Source organism: Halichoerus grypus, chromosome 8 (assembly GCF_964656455.1).
Source record: "Halichoerus grypus chromosome 8, mHalGry1.hap1.1, whole genome shotgun sequence".
Lineage (NCBI taxonomy): Eukaryota > Metazoa > Chordata > Mammalia > Carnivora > Phocidae > Halichoerus > Halichoerus grypus.
The window spans coordinates 49,150,860-49,171,679 of NC_135719.1; the positions used below are offsets into that span (position 1 = coordinate 49,150,860).

General features: G+C 44.0%; 1 protein-coding gene across 4 annotated transcripts; it reads left to right on the forward strand.

Moving 5' to 3' along the window:
- On the forward strand, window positions 1–20,819 carry PDCD7 (programmed cell death 7). Of its 4 annotated transcripts, none has more exons than XM_078079201.1 (6): window positions 1–951; window positions 2,799–2,937; window positions 8,722–8,958; window positions 9,229–9,316; window positions 15,117–15,140; window positions 20,685–20,803. In XM_078079201.1, exons 1-6 carry the CDS (start codon window positions 79–81, stop codon window positions 20,752–20,754), a joined length of 1,431 nt encoding a protein of 476 aa, XP_077935327.1. In that variant the 5' UTR covers window positions 1–78; the 3' UTR covers window positions 20,755–20,803. The 4 variants fall into 4 exon arrangements, with proteins under 4 accessions (XP_077935327.1, XP_077935329.1, XP_077935328.1 ...); XM_078079203.1 differs by lacking the exon at window positions 20,685–20,803 and adding an exon at window positions 15,341–16,477 and having other exon boundaries at window positions 2–951; XM_078079202.1 differs by lacking the exon at window positions 15,117–15,140 and having other exon boundaries at window positions 2–951; window positions 20,685–20,819.
- Window position 20,820: the final 1 nt, after the last annotated feature.

Consider the following 20,820-nt stretch of genomic DNA (forward strand, 5'->3'; position numbering starts at 1 on the left):
CACTTCCTCCCCGGAAGACACTCTTTCTAGGGGAACCACTCAAATTCTGTCACTGCTCAGACTCCCTCCGTCGTGGATATGGCTCTGCCGCCCTTCTTCGCCCCGGGTCGCCCAGGCCCGCCGCCTCCGCAGCCGCCGCCTCCCGCTCCCTTCGGCTGTCCGCCACCGCCGCTGCCCTCCCCGGCTTTCCCGCCGCCTCTTCCCCAGCGGCCCGGCCCCTTTCCGGGGGCCTCCGCCCCCTTCCTCCAGCCCCCGCTGGCTCTGCAGCCCCGGGCCTCCGGGGAAGCCTCTCGAGGCGGCGGCGGTAGCGGCGGTGGCGTCTTCTACCCGGTGCCGCCACCACCGCTGCCCCCGCCGCCGCCCCAGTGCCGGCCCTTCCCGGGGACCGACGGTGGGGAGCGGCCGCGACCGCCGCCGCCCGGCCCGGGGCCGCCCTGGAGCCCGCACTGGCCTGAGGCACCGCCGCCGTCCGACGTACTCGGGGACGCGGCCCTGCAGCGCCTGCGCGACCGGCAGTGGCTAGAGGCGGTGTTCGGAACCCCGCGGCGGACCGGCTGCCCGGTGCCTCCGCGCGCGCCCGCCGGGCCCAGCCTGGGCGAAGTGCGCGCGCGGTTGCGCGGGGCTCTGCGCCTGGTGCGGCGGCTGCGCGACCTGGGCCAGGCCCTGCGCGAGGCCGAGGCCGATGGCGCGGCCTGGGTACTGCTGCATGCCCAGGTCGCGCCGCTGCGCGCCCAACTGGCCGAGAGACTACAGCTGCTAACCCAGGCCGCCTATGTGGGTGAGGCGCGGCGGAGGTTGGAGAGGGTCCGGCGCCGCCGCCTGCGGCTTCGCGAGAGGGCCCGGGAACGCGAAGCCGAGCGGGAGGCTGAGGCCGCGCGAGCAGCGGAGCGCGAGCAGGAGATTGACCTTTGGAGGGTCAAATGCGTGCAGGAGGTGGAGGAGAAGAAGCGGGTAAGAGCAGCAACAGATGCGCAGGGGCTGGAGGTAGTGATGTTTGGAACCTGAAGGGCCGTGAGGCTTTGCGCTGTCGTTTCCCATGTTTAAGCCTCCTTTTCCTCTTTCGTAAAATAAAAAGGTAGCCAGGCTTTCCGACCTCGTCGTCATGTTGATTGCGTGTAAATGACGCATAGTACAGAACACAAATGCTCAAGGTGTACTGCGGGTCCTGTAAATACAAAGTATAGGATTACACAGTGACGTTGCGGGGATTACAAACGCCCTGTTTCCTGCTACAATGTTTTGTCCACTTACTAACATTCAAGGCGAACAAAAATCTGGGTCCTTGTTTCTTGTATTGGTTCGCTGATTTTAATACAAAATATAGAGCACTTGGTGCCTTACCCTAATTGGCTGATGGGGCAGTAGTGATGACTTTCCCAGGATTACTTTGTTTAGGAATTTTAAACCACATATCCCCAGGTTTAACTGGTGTTTTTGAGCACTTGCTGCATACTAGACACTATGCTAAAGCCTTTGCATATGCCAGATCTTTAATCCCTGTAACAACGCTGAGAGGTAAACCATATTCTCGCCATTTTACAAATTAGGAAATTGAGGCGTAGAGAAGCTAACTTGCCAACAATCACAAACTGGTTTGTAGCAGTTTTACTCCTGATCTGAGCCCAGGTTGGCTGATTCCAAAGTCTTTTGATCTTACCTAGGGGCCAGGGTGAAAATGGAAATTGATCAGATAGTTGTTGAAGGCATTCTCATTATTTCTGAGTGCCTCTAGGTGCTTGCCGCCCTCCCTTCACTCTCTACAACCAGCTAGGGTTTCCTCCCTCCTCTTCCTCCTTGTGTCTGTTACTGCCCTAGAATCTGATACAACTCCCCGCTGAAATGTGATGGCAAGATTTGTCTTCACACTTCCAGGAATATCTGTGCTTTAAAGGAGAATACTTGGAGGCAGCACCATAATCTAAGGGAGTTAGCATCAGTTCCATAGACATTTAATAAGGACCCATTATGTGCCAGACCCAATGCTGGTGATAGGGATGAATAGGATATAGTGCTTGTCCTTGAGGGGCTTAGAGCCTCATGGGGACCATGTCTGTACAGCATGGTATGTGTTGGGGTTTCAACTGTAGGTGCTATCGAACCCAGAGAAGGAATATCCAGTCCGTTGGGGGATGGTGTAAGGGAAGGCTTTGTGGATGATATTGTGACATCTGAACTGAGTCTTAAAGGAGATGTCAAAGCAAAGTGAAAGCAACAGGTGCAGTTCCAGGCAGAGAGGGTAATAGAAGAAGAGGGAAACAGCATGGTGTGGTTGTAATGGTGGAATTATAGGCATTTATTTGATAGATGGGAAGAGAGCTTTAGGCAAAAGGATCTTTCTTACCATCCACATGAGGAACCGGAGTTATTTTGTCTACATGTGAACCAACTTAAGAAGAGTAAACGTGTTGTGTGTCACTGACAGAATTGTAGAGTCCTGGGCCCTTCCAACCCATTCCTTATCTTCCCTCCTAGTCTGAATCTTTAGGTCCAGGAGTCTACATTTTTAATAAGAGCCCCAACTTAAAGTTGATGCAGATGTTCCTTGGACTACACTTCAAGAAATTCCAAGGAAGAAACAAAGATCAGCACCCACGTGGAAACTGCAGAGAAGATAATCTCTTGGCTGGACCAGTGTAGGAGAGGAATTTCGTCCAGCCTAGGAAATTGAGATGGAGATCCAGTAGAAACTCTTAACCCTGCAACTGTCTGATCTTCTGAAATCTACCTTCTAGGCAGCTGTTCTCTGCTGTAAGGCTGTTCCTAATACTAGGGTCTTTCTCATGGACTCTCTTTTCCAGGAGCAGGAACTTAAAGCTGCTGCTGATGGTGTCTTATCTGAAGTGAGGAAAAAGCAAGCAGACACCAAAAGAATGGTGGACATTCTTCGGGCCTTGGAGAAATTGAGGAAGCTCAGGAAAGAGGCAGCAGCAAGGAAAGGTAACCATGGCTTTGCATTTCTACTTGTATTTATTCCTCTGTTGCCCTGCTCCTTCCCTTTGTTTACCCTAGCTCCCCCAAAATTTTTGAAGGAAAAATGTTTGATAATTTTTTTTTCACCGAATAGAGTAATAAAGCTTGTCAGCAGTACCGCAGAACTTTTGAAGCAGAAGCCTCAGACTTTGTTTACCCCTTTGTTGACAAGGTTGAAAAGAGAGGCAGGTGTGGGAACCCACTATGCTGCCTTTCCTTTGATTCATCATTCCCACCCCAGGCATTCCTGGCCACGCTTCTCTGAGTGAGGTTCGCAGGGCTGGCCACCTTTGCCCATGTACCAAGGCAAAAGCTATTCTACCTTTACGAGGTATTTCAGAAGGTGTTGAAAACTTGGCATGCCCCTTCAGATAGGTTTCCAACCTGAAACATTGATATTTATAAGAGGTGTGAATGGTTGGACAGGACAGGGAGTGCCCTGCAGACTGCTTGGATGTCCTCAGCTTACATGCTTTTGGATCAGAAAACCTTAGTCGTCTCCTCTTGCCTCTAGAGGAAGCATTGGTTTTCTAGAAGATCCCTAGTTGTGCTTTCAACATTTGCCTGTCTTTTTTTTTTTTAAGATTTTATTTATTTATTTGATAGAGAGAGAAAGAGCACAAGCAGGGGGAGCGGCAGGCCAAGGGAGAGGGAGAAGCAGGCTCCCCGAGGAGGAGGGAGCCCAGTGCGGGGCTCGATCCCAGCACCCTGGGATCATGACCTGAGCCGAAGGCAGCCGCTTAACCAACTGAGCCACCCAGGCACCCCAACATTTGCCTGTCTTAATCTTTACTCTTGCCAGTCTATTCATGTGGAGGGCCCTCAGTTCCATCTTTTTCATTTTAAGTTCTCACTACCCTTCAAAACTAAACACAGATTCAACATTCTCCATCCTTCCCTGATCTGGGCTGAGGTGACTTCCTCCTCACTTGCACCTGGTTTGGACCACGTGCTGCCTTATTTATTAGTAGGCTATAGGCCATTGCTATTCACCAGGGATATTTGAGAACACACAAATTAGCAAGTACCATGATAGCAAATGACTTCCCCTGTGTGGTTTAAAATATAAATGAAACCTGTGAGTCAGACCCTTAATAAAGTTTCACTGGGATGTGACCATTGTGTATTCAGCCAAGCTCATTCACTAGCTAAGTGATTAGCTTGTGCATGCCAGTCTTCAGAGTGGCTGATTCAAATTCAGGCCTCGGAGGCAGATGACCCCATAGCACATGAGTCAAAAGGGAGTTTGCATCTACGGTGTCTACCGTTACTTCTTCCTTAGGGAATGAAAACCTGAGGGCTATTATTTAATATTCTTCTACTTCATGGCCTCTGTGAGGTGAGTGGTCAGTAAACTTTTGCCAAGTAGATTTCCTAGCATAATTTCTCACTATTAGTCTTTCTCACTTTGGTCCAGAAGAAGGAGGAAATTTTGGAGGAATTGTGATATATGAAAATAAGCAGCTTCTGTGGAGTTAATGGACTTGAATGTAAAATGATTTGGTAACTAGCTGCTAGTTGGCATTATATACTTAAAACTTTTCCCTCAAGGTGTGTGTACCTCCAAGTAAGGGCTGAGAGAATGAAGCTGGATATGTAAGCAAGGCCACATTGCAAAGTGTCTTAGGGGCCAGACTAGACTTCTCACCTATGCTTAAAGCTGAGGGGAACCATTGAAAGATTTTAAGCAGAAAGTGAAATGACAGCAGTGATCAGTGCTGGTGGAGCAGAGAAAGGTTTGGAGCATCTAGGAGGGAGGGAGAAAAGGAGAGACTGAGAAGGCTGTTCAGTAGTCTGGGCATGGATAATATGGGAGTGTGAACTAAGGGTCAGATGATGAGTTGGAGAAGAGTAAATGGATTTAAGAAATAGGAATAAAGGAGAGAGGGAGTGTATAAGTAAATAACTTGGGGAACTCAGCAATGGGAGGAGGAACAGATTTGGGGTTGGTGAGTTCAATTTGGGACATGGTACGTTTGAGGTGCCTGTGGTACATCCTGGTTAAGAGGTCATCAGCATGTAGCCACAAGTAGGCATGACCTTAAGGAGGTTGTATAGTACAAGGTGAGGGCCAAAAAGACAAAATCCTAGGGAATGTCAAAATCCAGATGGATAAAGGGGTGGCCACAAGAGAGGTCAGAGAAGTAAAAGGAGAAGGTAGGTCCCCTCCCTCCTTCTGAAAAGTGGCAAATGCTCAGAGAGATTGTGTTATCTTGGGCAGGTTACCCAAACGTCTCTTTGCCTTGGTTTCCTCATCTGTAAGAAGGGAATAATGATAGTACCTAAAGATGGAGGAACTTCCATGGCAATTAGTACCCAATAGATCATCAGTGAACTATGCTGGGTGCGTTTCAGCAGAATGGTATGGGTAGAGTCTAGGTAGACTAGACTAGATTAAAGAGAGAATAGGAGGTAAGAAAAGCAAACAGTGAGTTCAACTTACTAACATTTGCCTGGGAAGAAAGGAGAGAGCAAGATCAGTATCTGACAGTGTAAAGGGCGGGGTGGTAATCTTAGGGTCGTGGGGAAAATTTGAACATGTTTAATTGCCGAGCAAAGGAGTGAGTAGAGGGAGAGGGTCAGAGAGAAGCAGGAGGGATAGTTGATGGCTCAAGGTCCTGCAGGAGGTAGGGAGACTCCTGATCCCAGGTGGAGGGATTAACTTAAGTGTAGAAGGATCCACCTTTTTTTTTTTTTTTAAGATTTTATTTCTCCATTTATTTGATGGAGAGAGAGTACAAGCAGGGGGAGGAGAGGGAGAAGCAGGTTTCCCGCTGAGCAGGAGCCTGACATGGGGCTCGATCCCAGGACCCCAGGATCATGACCTGAGCCGAAGACAGACACTTAACTGACTGAGCCACCCAGGCGCCCCTAGAATGATCTATCTTCCACTGGAATGAAAATGAAGGAGACAACGATGGGTAGTCCTGCAAAAGAGTGAAATTGGGGGCTGAAAGTTAAGAGATTTCCTGCCTACTAGCCTGTTTTCTCTGAGATAGGTTAGACGGTTTGCTTCAGAGACAGTAGAGAAGGAAGGCTTTAGGAGAGCAGTAAAGGTTTGAGATAAGTGCTGTGAAGAATGAGTACGAGCCAACTAGAGACCCATGGGAGTATGGTTGTAGGGAGGTGCTGTGGGCGCAGCTCATGTCGTTGTGTACTGGCGCTAGATCGTAATCAGATGACTTCTCCCAGGAGTGCTCTGCGACTGGCAGGTGAGCACAGGGCTGTTAGGGTTTTGCTTTAAGAGTGACCATAAGTTGTGGTGAGGATGAGTAGAAGGGGGTGGATTTGGATACATTCACTTGGAGGTTTTAGTGAAGCCGACAGTCTCCAGGGAGGAGATAAGTGCACTGGGAGGGTAGAAGGTCCTAGTCAGAAAAGAATCATGCTTAAGACTTTAGAGGTAGCAGATTTTTTTCTCACCATGCCAAGGTTCAAAGGTGTGGGGGGCTGAAGGGAAAAGAAGGCATTGGTATGTAGGAGCTGGAGGAGTGAGTGGGAGAGGCAGAGGGAACCTAAACCATGTCAGTACTTGGGGTCAGGAGAAAGACTGGGTGAGGATTGTCATTTCTGAGGGAATGTATCATGGAGATCAGAAGTGATCAGTGAAAGGTTGATGGAGGCGTGGGTTCGTGGTGCAGGCCCAGCAGCGTGAGATGGGGGCAGGCCACCATTCCTCTTGGGGTCTTGGGGGGGCACTTTGGGGCTGATGGAGTGTCTGTATTTTGCCTGTACTGGCAGATTTTAGTACTATCTGGCCCTTTACAGAAAAAGTTTGCCAATTCCTGGTCTAGGTAAAAAAATTAAACAGTCATGAAATTATTACAAAACAGGGTAGTGACAGCTTGAGTTTCTCACTGCATAAGAATTTTGTGTGTATTTGGAAAATAGTTGGCAACTTAGTAGAAGATGGATTTGAGTTGTAGAGTTTCTATAGTTGGGACTGAGTGATTGGAAACCTGTTCAAGCAAAGCAGTCATGAGAAAATGACCTGGAGAAATGTTAGCCTTGGAGGTGAGGATAGGAGAGCGAATTCCACAACCACTTAGTGGCGATGGTTGAAGGAGAAAAGAATCAGACCTCCAAAGGCCTCGATCAGCTCTTCTGGGAAGCAGTTTAGTACCACATTTAGGCGATCCTGGAAGTACTCATAAACATTTCTTCTCTTGAGCATTTCTCTTACAGAAATAATCTGTAAAAGGAAAAAAGTAACATGCCCAATAACAGTATATGATAATAGGACATTTGGAACAGGCTAAGTGTCCAGGAGTAGGGAGCTTGTTAAGTAAATTATGGTACATTGATTTGATGAAAGAGGAATAGAGCCATTCAATAATTACAAAGACTGGAGAAGAATATAGAGAATTGAAATGGAGATGTAGAAATTCCACATACTTTGTTGAACTATGTGACGTTGCTAATGTATGGATGAAAAAAATGACTGCAGGCTCAACGGGGAAATAAAAATGGTTGATTATGTTCATGGTGTTCGAATTTTTTTCTTCCTTGTATCTGGTATTGTTAAGATGCTTCCATAATAAGTACATTTGCTTTTAAAATCTTTGAGAACTAACAGGATGGCCAACACCCACATCACTCCAGGATGAATCACCAGGAGCTTCAGCAGCTTTTCTATCGCAGGGCCGTGTGGTAGTGAGTGCACAGCTGCACCCCATTCAAGTGTTCATTAAATTTTAAAACATTTTCCTTATGAAATTTTTTTAAAGATTTTGTTTGTTTGTTTATTTACTTGGGAGAGAGCACAAGCCAGGGGAGGAGAAGAAGGAAAGGGAGAAGCACACTCAGTGTGGAGACTGACTCAGGGCTTGATCTCCTGACCCTGAGATTATGACCTGAGCCGAAATCAAGAGTCGGTTAAGCATCTGCCTTCGGCTCAGGTCATGATCCCGGGGTCCTGGGATCGAGCCCCTCATTGGGCTCCCTGCTCGGTGCGGAGTCTGCTTCTCCCTTTCCCTCTGACCCCCCCCCCCACTCCTTCTCTCTCTTTCTCTCTCTCTCTCTCAAATGAATAAATAAAAAATCTTTAAAAAAAATCTCACTCATGCACAAAAATAGAACACCTAAATAAAATAGGCATAGTCAACTATGATGCCATTATCACGCATAACAGAATTAGTAATAATCCTCTGATATCACCTACTAACTAGTCTGTAATCAAATTTTCCCAATTGTGGCACTAGCTATGTTGCCTATCCTATTAGCTGACCTCACATTTAAATCGGGGTGACTAACCATCCCAGGTTTCCCAGGATGCTGTGCTTTCAGTACTAAAACTGGGCAAAATGAAATATTTGGTCACTCTACACTAAGCAGCAGACTGGGAGGTCAGTGTGGTTGGTTATGTGTATTTCTTCCTCATTATCCAAGTGTGTTCTCCCAGAACTTCAGGCTCTGTTAGCAGGAGAATTGTTTATTAGTTGAGCCTGGGAGCCTGTGCTATGGGAATATCAGAGTGAAGAAGTATAAGATACTTCTCTCTAGTGAGCTCACAGCCCAAAGGATCAAAGCCATTAGAAATAAATAAACTCAGGTTAAGTGGTATGATCCAGAGAGAGGAGTTAGGGAAAGTCAGGGTGGGGTCAGATTAATTGGAGACTCAAGATCAAATTGAGCCTTGAAGATGGGTTAGAATTTGCAAATTCATAATGTAAGTAGGACTTTGAGTCTCATTAGAACACAGATTTGGGGATAAAAAGTTTTATCTAAAATGCCATTTGGATCTCTTCCTAGGGGTCTGTCCTCCAGCCTCAGCAGATGAGACTTTTGAGCATCATCTTCAGCGACTAAGAAAACTCATTAAAAAACGCTCTGAATTATATGAAGCTGAAGAGAGAGCCCTCAGAGTCATGTTGGAAGGAGAACAAGAGGAAGAGAGGAAAAGAGAATTAGAAAAGAAACAGAGGAAAGAAAAAGAGAAATTTTTACTTCAGAAGCGTGAAATTGAGTCCAAGTTATTTGGGGATCCAGGTAAGTTCCTCTGTAACCAGGGGAGAAAAGGAAAATACTAGATTGGCAGCTCTTTTTCCTCATGGATGATCTCAACCTAAGCTAAGCAGCAAATGGCACCTTCAAGATTTGAAATTCTAAACTGTGTACTGTGTACTGTGAAATGGATAAAGATGAAATATTTGATCACATTGTCATATTGTCATAGTCCTAAGCTCAGTCAGCTTGCATTGAGAAATACACTCTAGATATGAAGTGTGATGATGTGGTAACGTGCCTTTTCTTTTTCAGATGAGTTCCCTCTCACTCACCTCTTGCAACCCTTCCGACAGTATTACCTCCAAGCCGAGCACTCCCTGCCAGCACTCATCCAGATAAGGTCAGAGGGGCACTCTATCCATGTTGCCTTCCCCTTGGGTAGCAAGAAGCACTTGAGGTGCTTGTGTTGTTGAGGTCTATTGCTATCTCTCTTTTTTTTTTAATTTCTTACTGGTTTATGTAAAGTTTCTAGGTTCTAAGGATGCCACACATGCCTTTAGTCCTCAGTCCTTGAGAAGTAGATGTCTCTGTTTTAACAGGTGAAGAAACTGAAACTCAGGTTGTGATTTGCCCAACAAGTACTGTCTCATGCTATAGCTGTTGTATTGACTTAAAGCATTGGCTTCCTTTTCCTAATTCTCTTCTGCTGCTAAACAGACCAAGGGAAGGAAACCCTCCCTGCCTACTTGCCTGTGGAGGCTGTTTAAGTCCCATACCAGCTTGTGAGTTCCTACAGGTCAAAGCCAGGAGAGCTAGGAACAAGGAATCTCATCTTAATCTGCAGTTACTAATGAGCTGGGCCAAGTTTTCAGCTGTCTGGGTCTCACTTTCCTCACCTACAAATGCAAATGATGGACGAGAATGTGGCCTTCAAACTTCAGCAGTAGCGTTCTTCCCAAAGGCAGTCTTCTGAAAAATCCATTTGTAAATAGTTGGAATGAGTGGGTTCCGTAGGCACTTTAAATCTGTTATTGACTGGAAGCACTTCGTTGTTTCCTAGATTCCCCAGAACACCTGCTTGGGGCCTAGCGGTCTTGAAAGCCTGGTTTGAAAATCACTGGACTAAGTGATCCCTCAGGTTCCTTCTGTAGCTCTAATGATGCTTTTTAGCATACCAAGTTTGTGTTCTGGGAAAAGTATATTTCTGGCTAACATACAAGTTTTAGCTTTTAAACATAAGTACAGTAGATTCTCATTATTCACAGTAGCTATGTTCTGTAAAGCTGCATGTACTGAATTAGAGAATACTGGGCTGCTACCCCTCAAAGAAATACAGGGTGAGGTTCCTGTGAGCCTGAAGCCACAACGTTTTCATCAACCGATCAATATATAACATCGTTTTACGTGGATTTCTTTTTAAAAACACCTTATTTAATATATATTGTCGATTTATTAACTTTGAACTCCTAGCTAACAGCACTGTCACTCCTGCTTCAACATAGCTTCTCTAGCAAGCATGTGTTCTCCGTGAGACACACACCAGCCTTCTCGTGCTAGCGAGCACTGCGGAATACCTGGGGGCCGTCTCCTAAAGCAGAGGCACCAGTAAAAGCACAAATATGTGGAAAACGTGGTGCTAAATAGACTGTAGAAAGGACACTTCTTTACAGTGTGAGGCTGAAAACAAGAAGACAGTGTCACCTTATTCAGCCTCAGGTGGGAATGTGCCTGTCAGGGACTCAGATTTTTCATTGCTCCGTGCATGTTGGCAAGTGACCACGAAAGCACCATGAGTAATGATTGTGGGGTTACAGACGAATTTTCGTGAATAGGCAACTTTGCAAACATGGAACCTGCAAATAATGAGGATCAACTGTATATTATTTGGTTATCCATAAGATTGTAAGTTCTTTGCAGTTTTTTGCCCTTCGTATGTACATTTAAGAAATATGGTCTTTTGCATAATGCCTAGAAGTCAAGTTCTTTAGTGGACTAGTACGTCAGTCATTTGAAAGCTAAGTCCTGAAATAGAATATTTAGTTGCTGAACATCTTGCTTGGAATAAAACAGAAATAAACAGTTGTTCTACAATGTTCTTATTAAGGCATGATTGGGATCAGTACCTGGTGCCATCTGATCATCCCAAAGGCAACTCCGTTCCCCAAGGATGGGTCCTTCCCCCGCTCCCCAGCAACGACATCTGGGCAACGGCCATTAAGCTGCATTAGTAAAGATGCTCCAGGAGTGTGGTCCGGCCAAGGCTCTTTCCAGCTCTAAATACTAGTGATGCCACCATCTTCTTGTGCTGTAGACTAAACCACAACCTCTAAACTCCGTGTGGCATTGCCCTACCCAGAAGTTACGTTTTCCTTGCGTGCTCTGTCCTGGCCAGAGATGCCTCTTGAATCAGGAGATTAATACGGTTCTTCAGGAAAGGACCTAGGTGAACTGGGGTTATTACCACAGGCAGTGGCCTTGGTTCACCAAATCTGCCTCTGTTTTGAAGGGGCTTGGTACAGGGTGACTTGCTAATTTACTCCTAACTGCCTTGTGTGGTGATGGGTAAGTACACTCCAGACACTCGACGCAAGTGTGCACTGGGTAGACTTAGCAGCCCTTCCCCCAGTACTGAGCGTGAAGGCAGGCTTGATGCAAAACCTCCTTGCCCTCCCTACCCAGAGAACTCTCTGACTTCTAGGAGGAAAGGTCAGAAATGCCTTATCTTTGGTTCTGTGACTCCCACTTTTGGTGCAACTTGAGAGGCTCCAGGCTAGGCTGCCAGAAAAGCTCAGTGGCCTAGTCTGGTAGTCCTGCGGAGAACATTGGATTGTGGTTTAATGGATAATGGCTGCATTTTCCCATGTGAGAAGGATCCTAACAAAAACACCTGTTTTTTAAGTTCCTGGAGGTCTTAGATGTTCAGAATCCCCAATGATAGACATTTATTTCCCTATGGGAGTGGGACCGTAACCTCACTCAGTCACGTTGTAGGGGCCGGTATAGCTGTGGAATTTTCTTAGAAACTCAAGCTTCCAAAAACACCTATGTAGTTAAAGCTGGGAGGAAAGCAGATAAAAATAAAATCAAATTTATTTTTTTATATTCATTAATAAATGCAGTTGTGCCTGGAAGTGATTGATCATATAACGTGTCAGGGGTTTGTTTTGTTTTGCTCTTTGTCATCTATTGTGTTATTTATATTTCCAAAAAGCTGAATAAATACCATTTTTATTTTTTAGCTTGAGCCTTTGCCCCCAAATTTGTTCCTTACCAAATCACTGCACACACTTTCACACTGATGAAACACATTTTCACTCCAAAATGCAAATTTGTGAAATAGACATTTGCTATAGGGAGGTGAACCTCAAGCACCAAACTTTGTGGAATCTAACTCTGGGTAAGCAGGAAAGGACACCAATTTTGGAAATGATTTCATGTGGTTGGAAGCTCTGGGGTGTAGCATGCTAACACCTTTGTTCTTTTTCTGTTGAATCTGCACTGTTAAATTTATATATTCTGCATTTCAGAGTTAATGGATAGGATATGAGGGCCAGCACTCCAAAGTGTATGCCTAAGCTCATAAACCTTAAAATCTAATGTGATTAGCCTCACATAACCCCATAAGCCTGTGTGTCCTTTTGTTATAAATCTCCACCGTTTGCTCTCTGATGAGCTGCAGAAAGAGTAGAAATAAAAGATGATTGTATGATGTGTTCAGTATCCAGGCAGCCTTGTCACTAAGACATCTACATTGATTGGGAGCAAGAGTGTGAAGCAGAGATTCAGGAAAACTCAGAACCCAAGGGGCATTTAACCCCAGGTGGAAAAAAACCATTCCCTCTTTCCTCATTCAGCTTCTGCAAAGTTTTAATAAAGTAAACATTATTTTTGTCGTTTGTTTGGTTTTGTTTTAGAAGTTTTTCCTGGTTTATTGCCTTGCGTGGTGGTAGGGGCAGCAGCTGCTGGTTCTTAATGGGTTTGGAAAGAAAGACATAGTGTCTTTAATGAATTGTACTTCTGAGAATACGGACAGTGTCATCGTAATCTTTAACCACAGTCTTTTTTAATTTATCATGGAAAATTTCCAACATTGAATAGTAAAGAGAATAGTATAATTTTTTCCATATACCCAGCATCTGGCTTCAAATAACTGTCAACTCATAGCCAATCTTGTTTTATCTGTATCCCCACCACTCTGGATTATTTTGAAGCAAATCCCAGACATTATATTCATAAGTATTTAGTAGGTGTAGCTCTAAAAGATATTTTTAAAACTTAACCATAGTGCCATTATTGCAATGGAAGAAATGAATGACTCCTTAATATCATCAAATAGCCAGTCAGTATTCAGATCTCCATATCTCATAAATGTGTTTTACATTTTGTTCAAATTAACTTCTAGATGCAATCCATACATTGTTACTGGTTGATGATGTCTCAAGTTTCTGATAATCTGTAGGTCTTTCTTCTTCCTCTGTACTCTTGTACTCTGTCTCTCCCTTACAATTTATTACTTGAAGAAATTGGGTCACTTTTTCCTGAAGAGTTTCCAGTCTGGATTTTACTAATTGCATTCTTGTGACAGCATGTTCCTCTTTCTCCATATTTCCTATGATTCAGTGGTTAGAGCTGTACTGTCCAGTAGGGTAGACATATATGGCTATTGGGCACGAGGAAAGAGGGAATGGTTTTTTTCCACCTGGGGTTAAATGCCATACATGTCTACATTGAAATTGAGAATTTGAATTGAAATTGAGTTTGAATTGAGATGTACAGTTACATACATGGATCACATATTTCTACTGGACAGCACAGTACACAAGAGTGTACACATTTCTTGACCACATATAGATTGGAATTTTTTTAAAGATTTTATTTATTTGTCAGCACACAAGCAGGGGGAGCGGCAGGCAGAGGGAGAAGCAGGCACCCCGCTGAGCAAGGAGCCTGATGCGGGGCTCCATCCCAGGACCGCAGGATCATGACCTGAGCGGAAGGCAGACCCTTAACCGACTGAGCCACCCAGGTGCCCCAGCTGGAATACTTCTAAAAAGAGAAACATCCCCTCATCAATCATTTGGTTACCCTAGGGTACAATTTGTACAGGAAAGGCAAATAAGTATTTCCTTTTTTTTTTTACTAGTTTTCAAAGTAATGAACTGGACCCCTTGCATCCTCCAAAGGTGACCAGTGAATTTTAAGTATCATTATGAACTCAGATCTAAACATACTTGTCTTCCAACCCATTGTTAGTATTTTCTTCATCAATTGCCTCACCTTTGGTCAGTGGGAGCCCCTTTAACTCAGTTCCTGAATTCCCACTAATTCCAGTATTCTGTTCTAAGTTTGTCTTTCACATTTCCTATCCCAAACCTGGCAGCAGTCATTTCTCCAATGACCCCTGGTTCCTGTTCAGTGGAAAAGGTATTTATACACCACGTTCTGCATGATAGGGGTGGTCATCGTTCTTGCCGGTTCTTGTTAGTTGGTTTTTATGCTTTTCAGTCAGAACTAGGAACTACGGTCCTTTTGAGCCGGCAGACCTTTCCTAAATCATGTCTTTTTTATACCTATATTTTTATATTGAACATAAATTAATGAAAATAGAGAAACTCATCAAAGATTAACAAGAAATGTGTTGATTCATCATGTCCTGTATATAAGAATATTGTTTGTCTTATTTCCCAGTAGAGGAGACCCTGGATTTGTGAGATACTCTGTAACACAAAGCATTTGTTTTTTTTTTTTTTTAAAGATTTTATTAATTTTTTGACAGAGAGAGACACAGCGAGAGAGGGAACACAAGCAGGGGGAGTGGGAGAGGGAGAAGCAGGCTTCCCGCGGAGCAGGGAGCCCGACGCGGGGCTCGATCCCAGAACCCTGGGATCATGACCTGAGCCGAAGGCAGACGCTTAACGACTGAGCCACCCAGGCGCCCCAAAGCATTTGTTTTTAAGAAGTACAAGAAACGCTAGAAAATGAAATAAAGAGGTTAGTTTATATGTTAAATACTAAGAGTGTTCAGCCCAAGTGGCTGAGTTTATGAGGCCAAAGGATTTGCTACAAGCCAATCAAGGTAATCACTCTAAATCCATTCATGTTCCTGTGTCCATGTGACTTGTGCAAGAGTGTTATCAAGAAGCTTAGCTGGGATTATATCATCGGTTGTAGCAATTTACTTCTACATGTTTTGTCCACAGGGAAGCTATCCTGGGAGTCACAAGGTAAGTACAAAGTATGTTTTGTTCCATTCAAATAATATAGAATATATAGAAGGAATGTGAGTGCTATGAAGTATGAGCAGTGATATATTTTAGGGACTAGAGATTACATGAGGCATTTCCAACCAAATTTTTTTTTTTTTTTAATGCTTACAACCAATAAACTATTCCTGTATAATTAACTGTTAAAACTTCTTTTAAAGTTTCTTATTTGAGTAATCACTACAGCGACATGGGGCTCCAACTCATGCCCCCGAGATCAACAAGAATCGCATGCTCTTCTGATTGAGCCAGCCAGGCACCCCTAACTGTTAACTTTTGGATACGCCCATACAGTAATTCCGGACTTAGCACATCGGGCTATTTATGAAGAATTTGTTTCCAGTGTAGGTTCCATTTGCCTGTTGGAATCAACGGAGTTTCTCATAGTCTCTGAAGCAAGGATCATCTCTGAGGCACTGGTGCTAGAGTGCATAACTGTGCAGAGCAGTGGATACCTCTCAACTTCGTTAACTCAGTGCTTGCCAGAAGATGGATACCAGGACTTGAACTGTGTTCTTGAGAAGTTGTTTGTTTGTTTGTTTTTTTTAAAGATTTTATTTATTTATTTGACAGAGAGAGACACAGCGAGAGAGGGAACACAAGCAGGGGGAGTGGGAGAGGGAGAAGCAGGCTTTCCGCGGAGCAGGGAGCCCGATGCGGGGCTCGATCCCAGGACCCTGGGATCATGACCTGTGCCGAAGGCAGACGCTTAACGACTGAGCCACCCAGGCGCCCCTTGAGAAGTTGTTTTTACCATTTGCCAGGAACTATATTAAATGCTGGAGACCTAAAAAGGAGCAGAAAGACAGGATTTCTGCTCTCCTGGAGTTAGAATCTAGAGTAGAGAAGCTTAATTATACAGATAGTTATAATTGTGATACCTACTACAAAGAAAAAGTGGTTAGTCATGATTTATATTTTCCATTGTTCAAATATTTATTAAATGCCTGTTAAGGCTCAGATGAATTTGCTAAGTATGAGGGCTAGAATGGTGAGCAAAATACCAAATACTCCCTCATACAGGTTTTGAGGAGGATAGATTAATATCCAGTTAGTTGATCCAACAGTCATAAAAAATGTGCTGAGTGCTTTGAAGGAAAGGTATGGTTCTATAAGATTAGGCCCCCCCCCTTTTTTTTCCAAATTGAGTTCTGTAATGCATTTAGGTGAAATGGAAAATATCTATATGTCATATAGTAGAGGTAAGAATTGTTATTCAGTTTACATATGTCTATGCTAGGTCACAAAGTCAAATGTATTTCATACTATGGGTCACAATAAAAAAATCTTAAAAGCCACTGTACTGGGTAGATCTACCCAAGTTTGGGGGTTGGATCAGGAAAAGCTTTTTTGAGGAAATGATATTTCAGCTGAGCTGTGAAAAATGAACAGCTATAAACTAGTACAGAAGAGACAAAGAAGAAGGTAGCAAAAATTTGAATAACATATGCAAAGGGCCTGTGTTGGTCCAAGAGACCAAGGCAATTGAAGACTAGCATGGCTAGAGTAAGACAGGAGGGGAGGTAGTAGGGGCCAGACACTGCAAGGCTTTGGAAGCCTTTGTCAGGAGTTTGGTTTTTATTCTGAGAGCAGCTGGGAACCACTGGAGGCTTTTAAGCAGGAAACTGGCTTAGTTTGCTGTTTTGAAAGGATCACTTTTGTCCCAGTATATGAAACAGAATTATAACATTAGGACGTAAGAGGATACGTGGACACCAGTTGTCCAAGTGAGAGATGATGGGGGCTTGAACTCCCATGTTAGCAGTGGAGGTAGCATGAAATGCCTGGATTCCAGAGATTTAAGAGAGAAAACGTGGCAGGGATTTGAGATGGGCAGTGGTGCAGGGGAAGAAAGTGTCGGGCAGGAGTCCTCTGTATACCTTAGACCTCCCTTGAGACAAAGGAATCCTGGAAGAGGAGGAACAGTTTGGGGGAGGGGAACACCAAGAATTCACTTTGGATATGCAGCGTCTGAGGCACCCTTGAGGACAATCTTGGAAGAGATGCCTTGTAGGCAGTTGTGTTTAGGAGTTTGATCTCAGAGAAGAACTGGAGAATTTAATATGTGAATCATCGGCACATAGATTACTGACACTATGGACAAGGATGAAGTCATTTAGAGAGTACAATGGAGATCTTTAAAAAATAGTACTAATGTCAGTGCCTGGGCTCCATGTAGACCAGTTACCACCACCCCCAATTGCCCTGCCTCTCACCCCTAGGCTCTGATTCAGCCAAATGAGCACAGACCCATGGAGAGGTCCTGGATTATGCAGCCTGCTGAAGCATGCACAGACTGGCTTTGCCAGTATCCCTACTCCCCTACCCTCAGCCCACGCCTTCAGATCCTTCAGGGCTTTCTCCACCGTCTACTGAATGGAGTCAGTATTCAGGGCCCTCCCCAGCTCTACCCCAATCTCAGTCTTACTGCAGGCTGCTTCCCAGCACAAACTATCTACTTGAGTCACACAGCTGGTCTCCCCCGCACTCTGCCCTGCCTCTGCTCCCTATCTCAAGCAGGAGTTATGCTCTCCACTCTACCTTTTTCCTGCTCAAAGGCCGCTCCCCTACCCTGAAGGTCCCATCCTTGCTGAAGCTTCCCCAATCCCCATAAGGCCTAAAATACTTTCTTTCCTTTGAAGAATATCATCACTTCATAATTTGTACTTCTCATTTTCTGTTTAGCAGAGATGACTGTCATTTTAGAGTATGTTCTAACTAGATCATGTCTTACACTGTAGCCCTTGCTATTCTTAAGAGAGGTGTTTCCAGAATCCTCAAACTCTTAAATTACTCCAGAAACAAGTGTAGAGCTGAGTAAAGAATATCTATTAGGATGCAGATGCTGGGTCAGAGGTGAGGGAGGAAGAGGGTGGCCCTGTACCTGCTCAGTGGACAGGCAGTTCACACGTGGGTCTCAACAAAACTATGGTCCTCCCCCATAGCTCAGAATTCTAATGATAGCTGAGAATGTGAATGATCAATCTGAGAATGCCAAAATTTGCTAACTTTCCTATGTCCCCTACAACTCCCTATGCTTCAGAGGTCCCCTGTTGGAACAGGCTGATGGGGCAGACAACTTACTGATCACACTGGGACTTGGCTGATCCTGTAGCGTAGAGAGCCACTCCCAGTGTGCTGGGAAACTCTCCTGGCATGGGATGGAGAAGCCTTTTGAGTCTTACATACAGTAAAACACAGACAAGAGTGGGCAGACAGCAGAGATGAGGGAATTAAAGGATTTGCCCATCTGGCTTCATTTGACCTCTCTGCACTCAGATTACTTACTCTGCCTCTTCACATGATGTTCCCCTGTAGGCATGGGGATGACCCCAGTGACCCCTCGCAACAGGGCTTTGCAACATCCTGGTAGGGATGACATTGTATTAAGCCAGAGATACTCCCTGGTGCAGCTCCCTGATAAGCCCTGGGATGCAAAATGCCAGAATGTGGTCAGAATCTTTCTTTAATCTGGTTTAGAATACATTAACAAATAAAATCCCTGGTTGTTGTGAATATTATTAAACTAGCAGATACATACTTGCTCTTAGCCAAAAGGCCCAGAAGCTATGTGTGAATTAATTTTTAATTCTTAGATTTCAGCTAATTGACTAATGCTAATTGACTTTCTCACCATCAGTGCAGGAGAGTTCCAGATGTCCACATCTTCATCAACCCTTGATATTGTCAGGCTTTTTTTTTTTTTTTTTAACAATTTGTGCGTGTGTGTGTGTGTGTGTGTGTGTGTGTGTGTGTGTGTGTGTTTGTATCTCATTGTTTTGTTTTGCATTTTCCTGGCGGCTAATGGGGTTAAACAACTTTGAGGTTTATTTGGATATCCTCTTTCATGAAGTGCCTGTTAACATCTCTTGCCTATTTTTGTACTAGGTCTTTTTCTTATTGCTTTGTAGTTCTTTGTATATATCCGGTATGAATCCTTGGTCAGATACGTGTGCTGCAAATATCTTCTCCCCCCTCTGGTTTATGTCTTTTGTTGTTTGTTTGTTTTTGTTTTGTTCCATTGTTGTTTTACTCGCTTAATGGTATCTTCTGATAAATGGAAGTTCTTTAATGTAACCCAACTTGTCGAGTCCTAGGTGTTTGATTGATAATATGAAATGGTACCTTATTTAAAATTTTATTCTCTAATGACATTTTTTAATTTTTAAAAAAATTTTTTTCCTAAAGATTTTATTTATTTATTTGACAGAGACACAGTGAGAGCAGGAACACAAGGGGGGAGCGGGAGAGGGAGAAGCAGGCTTCCCGCGGAGCAGGGAGCCCAATGCGGGGCTCGATCCCAGGACCCTGGGATCATGACCCCAACCGAAGGCAGATGCTTAACGACTGAGCCACCCAGGCGCCCCTCTAATGACATTTTTTAAAAAAGATTTTATTTATTTATTTGACAGAGAGGCACAGGGAAAGAGGGAACACAAGCTGGGGGAGTGGGAGAGGGAGAAGCAGGCTCCCCGCTGAGCAGGGAGCCTGACACGGGGCTTGATCTCAGGACCCCAGGATCATGACCTGACCTGAGCCGAAGGCAGATGCTAACAACTGAGCCACCCAGGTGCCCCTCTAATGACCTTTTTAAAAGACAAAATTTACATTGTTTGTTGTTTATATATAGAGATATAGTTGATTCTTATATATCGACCTTATACCCAATGACCTTGCTAAATCAACTTACGAATTCTAAGAGTTTTATTCATAGATTCCTTTGGATTTTCTATATATGTCATCTACAGATAATGGTAGTTTTATTTTTTCTTTCCAATCCTTATATTTTTATTTTTGTTCCTTCTCTTTTTGAACAGGCTAGTACCTCCAGTACAATGTTGAACAGAAGAGATGATGGGGACATCCTTGTCTCAATTCCAGTCTTGGGGATATCTTTCAGTATTTCACCATTAAGTGGGATGTTTGCTTTAGATATTTTAGTGACATTCTTGATTAAGTTAAGGAAATTCCTTTCTCTTCCTAAGTTGCTAATTGTTTTTTTCTTAAAATCATGAATGGGTATTGATTTTATCAAGTGCTTTTTCTGCATCTACAAAAATAATCATATAATTTTTCACTTTCATTCTATTGACATTTATCTTTATTCCCACTGATTGATTTTGGAATATTAAGCCAGTCTCTCATTCCTGAAATAAACTCAACCCTCAAGCCAGCAGTGTTGTATTTTTCTATACATAGTTATTTTTGTTGAGATTTTTGCAGTTACGTTTATGAGAGATTGGCCTTTAATTTTGTCAGATTTCGTATCAAGGTGGTGCTGAAATCAAAACGAGTTAGGAAATAGTTCTTTTCTGGAATAGTTTGTGTAATTTGACATTTTTTCCCTTACGTGTTTGGCTGGAAACTTTTTTGATGACATACTTCAGAACGAGTTTTGTAGGCCACATTTTGGGAAACAGTGGTCTAGAACAAAACTTAAACATGAAATAGTCAATTCCTGTTAGTTTGAATGCTCTCGTTTTTATTTATTTCCTCCCTATGCAGGACCAGCCACTTTACCTTTTCTTTCCTGGCTGTGTGGGCTCAGCTAAGTCAGCACACAGGAAAGTGGTGAAGCCATCTGAGACCAAGCCTGGTCCTCAGGTCTACGCTCTCTCCTTGCCACCAGGCAGCCTGCCCT

What these genes read in the sequence shown, in the direction of transcription:
- PDCD7 (XM_036087192.2), top strand. Translation starts at nt 79, where the DNA reads ATGGCTCTGCCGCCCTTCTTCGCCCCGGGTCGCCCAGGCCCGCCGCCT. An exon ending in CAAGTTATTTGGGGATCCAG is followed by an intron (nt 8,959 to 9,228) that starts GTAAGTTCCTCT and finishes TTTCTTTTTCAG; the next exon opens with ATGAGTTCCCTCTCACTCAC. An exon ending in CCAGCACTCATCCAGATAAG is followed by an intron (nt 9,317 to 11,020) that starts GTCAGAGGGGCA and finishes GTTCTTATTAAG; the next exon opens with GCATGATTGGGATCAGTACC.